General features: G+C 37.3%; 1 protein-coding gene across 1 annotated transcript in view; it reads right to left on the bottom strand.

Annotated features, from left to right (window-relative positions):
* The window catches only part of atm (ATM serine/threonine kinase), a 55,708-nt gene that overhangs the window by 34,793 nt on the left and 15,135 nt on the right, over nucleotides 1-5,780 (bottom strand). The window contains exons 21-24 of the mRNA XM_016443396.1: nucleotides 3,863-3,978; nucleotides 1,746-1,872; nucleotides 1,447-1,646; nucleotides 876-1,050 (exon numbers count right to left, since the gene is read on the bottom strand). Coding sequence (XP_016298882.1) covers nucleotides 876-1,050; nucleotides 1,447-1,646; nucleotides 1,746-1,872; nucleotides 3,863-3,978 — 618 coding nt within the window. The remainder of the gene's footprint in view (nucleotides 1-875; nucleotides 1,051-1,446; nucleotides 1,647-1,745; nucleotides 1,873-3,862; nucleotides 3,979-5,780) is intronic.

Genomic DNA, 5,780 nt, shown 5'->3' with positions numbered 1-5,780 from the left:
CGTAATTTTCCCGCTTATCATGCGGCCACTTGCCTGATGTGAACATAAAATATCTTACATACCACCACTTGTGAACGAGCCAGTGTAATGCAAATATATCTGAAAGGTCTGCGTGAGGATATCGTCACGTTCTCGCGAGACCAGTCAGATCTCGCGAGACACATCGGATCTCGCGAGATCTCGTGCCACGAGATCTCGTCACACCCCTAGTGGTTGACTCTTAACTTTTATAAAGAATATCTCTTTGGATTTGAGACTTTAGTCTTTGCAACTTTACAGATCTTCTTTATGCACCAAGAGCTTGTAACACTTCAAAGAGAAAGGAAAAATTGAAATTGCTTCATATGACCCCTTTAAAATATGAATTATTCTATTCTAACCTTCTGAAATGCCAGGGTTTGAAATCGGGAGAATACAGATCTTAATGTGAATCATCGTTTTATGTAATTACAGAGGTGTGGTCTAAACAACTAAAAACTTAAAACGCTGTTCCTGCTAGTTGAGTTTAAACCCATCTGTTATCTATACTGTAATTATTTTATATTCAGAAATCGATCAAAGATCATTCTCTTTATAATTGCTGGAGCAGTGATTGGATTTCTGCATTTTTGCCAAAACTCCCATTATAATCAATAAAACAGTTTACACTGCTTAACGGATCTCTTATTTACATTGTGTTTTCACTAAGTAGACATGACTGTGTTCAGCTGCAGCGCAGCGCTGCAACCTTGAATGCTACAGGAGTAGATTAAATATAATGCAATAATCAACACTTTTCATGATTAGCTAAACTTAGCAGCTGATATAGTACATTCTAAAATAACAGATTGTGACCTAAAGTTAACAGGTCATGCTCATTCACTCTTCTCTCTCACCTGCTGAGATATGGCAGACTGATCATTGACCTGTGCTGTGAGAGTACCAACAATAACCTGCAGGTGGCTCTCTAGAGCATCATCACAGTACTGAACAGCTGTCTGACAGACCAGGAACAACAAGTCACAACACAGGGAGAGACTCCGAGTGGACACCTCATCCTGCTGACATGACCTACAGCAGAAAATAAGACCTCACTTATCTGTTTCTCAATGATTTCTGATAACTTGAACCACACAAAAAACCATCCCGCCACTAATACTAGAAGATATTTTTGTGAATTCATTGCAGATACAGTGGTGGCCAAAAGGATTAGAACACTAGTATTTTCACCAGCTAAGAAATGGTTTTAAGTCAGTTAATTCTATCTTTTGCTGTAGTGTGTCAGTAGGAATAATCAGTTTACATTTAATTGTAATAATCTGGATTATTACAATTAATGGCAAAATTAATGTTTGGAAACACACTACAGCAAAAGACAGAAATAACTGACCATTTTTCAGCTGGTGAAAATACTGGCCACCACTAAATATAACCCTAAAACATCCCTAATTTTGTGTGTGCACAGACCTGCTGTTGATGTGGTGAATGAGCGTATAGATGATGTCACGCAGCACAAACGCCCAGGCTCCACCCAGCCCGTCCTTCACCTCTCTGAGCAGCAGGCTGACGAACAGGTGGTACATCATCAGTATGCGGTGCCTCTCGTAGCCGTTGGTGGTCTCAGCAGCCTTCTGACAGATTGCTATGAGAATCTTCTGAATGGACATCTGAAACATACAGAACACAGACGGACGCAGGAGTTTTATAAAGAAATAAGCAGATGCTCAGGTGAAATAGGAATATGCAAGTTTGCGTGGGAGGCTCACAGGAGTCTTGGACAGGATGGCGACCAGAGACTTGTGATTGGCACTGTGGCATTTGCTCAGGTAGTCCAGCGTGGCTTTGATCACATATGAGCTGAAGAACGGTGGGTTTGGAGCAGGATCCAACTCTCTAATTACAAAAGTTAAAGCATGTTTATGAAATTTCTCTTGATTCCTATAGGGTTTCCTATGTTTGATGATACAAAAACTGAAATAGCAAGATAATCTGGCAAATTCTTGTGACAAATGAAAATGAACACTTTTTGTGTTCATGGTCATGGTGAAAGCCAGGTTTAGTTATTCAACATTGCATACAGCCAATCTGCCTCCACCAAATCAACAACTGCTAGACAGATTTTATTTTCTTTTTCAATAATCCCTTTCACTCAGATACATGCCACAATTCAGAACAAAATATACTTCCATTGCAGCCATCAAGACTTTAAAACAATGGCATTTAACCTTCAACCCAAAGTACAATCAACTGGTGAGCTTATTAAAGTGCGCCTATTATGGATTTTTGAAAATTACCTTTCATGCAGTGTGTAACACAGCTCTAAGTGAATGAAAACACCCTGCAAAGTTTTAAATCTGAAAGTGCACCGTGTATAAAGTTATTGTCTCTCAAAAGAAAGAGTCGACTCTGAATCATTGAAACGAGTCGTTTTTAAAACGAATCCCAAGCCATTTCATGTTGACGTCAACATGAAACATTAGCATATTGCCCGCCCACTTGTTGGTCTTTTCGAGTTGGTCTGAATGAAAATGCAAATTCATTCTTTGCCACTAGTTGCTGCTTTAGGAGCGGTATAATAGCGGTTTCCCCGGTAACGGCTGTAAACAAAGCAGCACTGCGCTCACAAACACTGCTTTATCAGGCATTACAGGCAAGATGAAATGAAAATGAGACCAATCGGACCAATCACCGCAGATTAGCTTCACGCAAAGTAGGGGTTTGGAAAAATGAATCGTCTAGCGAATCGTTTGGGAGTCGTTAAACAAGTAAAGTAAAAATAAATGCATATTATAAGACAATGAAAGTGTTTTTTGACCTTGCATGCATGTCAACCTGTTGTTGGGGACTCCCAAAACCACAATATGAACCTTTCATTACCCATAATAGGGGCACTTTAATATTAATCAGGAAAGTAGGATTCATAATTTTGTCACCTGCTTACCAAACTGAGTTGGCAGTACATGACAATGCATAATTTGGCATCTTTAAACGTCTTGGTATTATTTTGGCATTGACTTGGCACTAAAACCATGTTTGACATCACTATTTTATGCTAAATGTACACTGCCGTTCAAAAGTTTGGGATCAGTAAAATGTTTAATGTTTTTTAAAGATGTTTCTTATGCTCATCAAGGCTGCATTTATTTGATCAAAAATACAGAAAAAAGCGTAATTTTGTGAAATATTATAGAAATTTAAAATAACAATTTTCTATTTAAATATACTTTAAAATACAATTTATTCCTGTGAAGCTGGAAGCTGAATTTTCAGCATCATTACTCCAGTCTTCAGTTTTAGAAATCATTCTAATATGCTGATTTATAATCAATGTTGGAAACAGTTGTGCTGCTTAATATTTCTTTTGGGACCTGTGACCTGGAATTAAGCAGCACAACGGTTTCAAAACTGCTAATAAATCAGCATATTAGAATGATTTCTGAAGGATAATGTGACACTGTAATGGCTGATGAAAATTCAGCGCTGTGTCACAGAAATAAATGATATTTTAAAGTATATTAAAATAGGAAACCAATATAAGAATTTCACAAAATCACTGTTTTTTCTGTATTTTTGATCAAATAATAATTGATGAGCATAAGAGACTCCATTAAAATTCTTACTGATCCCAAACTTTTGAACTTCAGTGTACCTGTAAATGTACTGGTAAATACTTTATATTGACTGCACAGGACAAGTTATTGATCACCCTATAGGTGCCACTGAAGTAAATGTGGAGAGTCAGAATGAGTTACAGAGAGGAGAAAGTTTTTTAAAGCTACAGAATGTTTTAGTGCATTCATTATTTTATCTCAAATGGAAAATGGAAGTAGATTCCTCATGATATAATCCCTGTAATGATCTGTATTATGGCATGAAAATATACCCAGTAAATTTCTGTAGGTCTCCTCCACCCGCTGCCGCCCCTTCTGTCTCATGCAGTGTCATTAACAGCTCCACCACAATGTCAGCCAGGTTGTTGCAAATCAAACCGTCAATTTGCTGAACGACAAAAAGAAGTTGTAGAAGAATTCAGTGCAAAGAACAGATTTATCTGTGTATATAAATAATTCTTGAGCTGTGTAACATATTTTAAACTGCATCTACAAGCCAGTCTAAGTGTAGATCAGCATTGTACTAAAAAACAGTTATCTGCATCCTAGGCCTGGGCGATAAAACGGTATCGATATTTATCGACGGTACACCTTCATCGATAACGATATAAAAAATGTTCGATATAGCGCACGATATAGGCACGTACTATGAGTGATGCAGACAGCTCACACAAACACGAACACATGCTGAATTAGCAGTGCTGTGCCTGCCTGTGATGAGGAGATGGTGAATAAAAACATTAATATTAGTCGAATTTAAAATAAACATTTGCATTGGAATGCAAAAATGGTACAATCGAATTTTAGGAGTATCATCAGTGGTGCGCGAGATGCGGTGATGATGATGTAAGTGACGTTGCATTTTAATGTTTTGTTAGTCTAGCCCACGAGACGCGCCGCTGCTGTGTTATTCGTTCAAAATATTAGAGAAATATAGTAGCTCAATGCGTAGAAGATCTTGATTAGGTTAAAACCGAAACCAAGCCATTCACACAGAACGCATATTCAGTGCATTTTTGCTGCACTCGCGTCTCATGCAAGAGATGCAAAGAAAGTCCTGCAAAGTTAAAACAGTTTTAACGTTTAGAAAACGTGACGCGAATTTGTGAAGGTTTATTTCATTTCACTGCGTCTCATTTGTTTTTAAATGCAATCTGTGTGATCGGCGATTTGGCTCTTTGTATTAGGCTAAGCAATGCATAAACACATGATGCCGTTTTGTTCATAATTGTTTATTCAGTTTACAAAATTATATTTGATTTATATATGTTGTTATGCACGTTTTTATAGACAGTTATTTGAATTGACAGTTTAATGCGCTGCATTATTTTGCTCATTGCGCCCTCCTGTGGCCTCGGGAAACAAGTCAAAAGTTTCCTTAACTTATTTAATCTGCATATAAAACATAAGAAAGGAGATATTTGTTTAAATTTTATTTTGTGTTTGACTGTTAAAAAATAATATATGCCTATATATAGTTGTTGTTTGTCTTAATAGAGTGGGCAAATTAAAAATACATTGGTTAAATAAAAAATAAAAAATTCTATTGCTCTGTTTTAAAAAAGGTTATAAAAAATGTCAATAATTATCAATACCGAACGATATGAAACATATATCATTGATATACGCTGGCTATATCGCCCAGCCCTACTGCAATCACCTGTTTTCCCAGGCAGTTGCTGTTTTTCAGTATATCATACACCCTGTGAGCTTTCTCTCTCTGCTGAGCCACATGGGTGTCTTGCCCAGCGAGGGCAAAGTGGGGCAGGATGTTGACCATGATCTTGGGAAAGCAATTAGCCAGCAGCTGCTTCCAGTCCTGATCCAAGTGAGCGCCAATGGATTTCACCTCCTCAAAATCATTCAGGAAGACCAGGTGTGGGATCAGCACATGGTAGGCTGACCTGAAATTTGAATACATAATTACAGTATAATTACAGAAGAACCCAGATGTAAAAGTCTGCAATATTTTTTTTTGAAAAGTGATAACTGACATTAAATAAATGGTCCTAAAATAGGCTTCTTATACTATATAAATGCAATGCATTATTACTTTTGATTTAAGATGAAATATGACCAGAATGTTTCCACGAGATTTGCCCTAGTGACCAGTCCAGAAGTGTAAACGAGAACATTATAGTAGCATATACCTGTAAAATTCTTCCAGACTGCAGTGGTCCAGTAATGTGT

The sequence above is a fragment of the Sinocyclocheilus anshuiensis genome, unplaced genomic scaffold (assembly GCF_001515605.1).
Source record: "Sinocyclocheilus anshuiensis isolate Anshui unplaced genomic scaffold, SAMN03320099.WGS_v1.1 scaffold1421, whole genome shotgun sequence".
Lineage (NCBI taxonomy): Eukaryota > Metazoa > Chordata > Actinopteri > Cypriniformes > Cyprinidae > Sinocyclocheilus > Sinocyclocheilus anshuiensis.
Note: the sequence above shows the minus strand (reverse complement) of the source record. Positions and strands in the feature narration are given on the sequence as shown.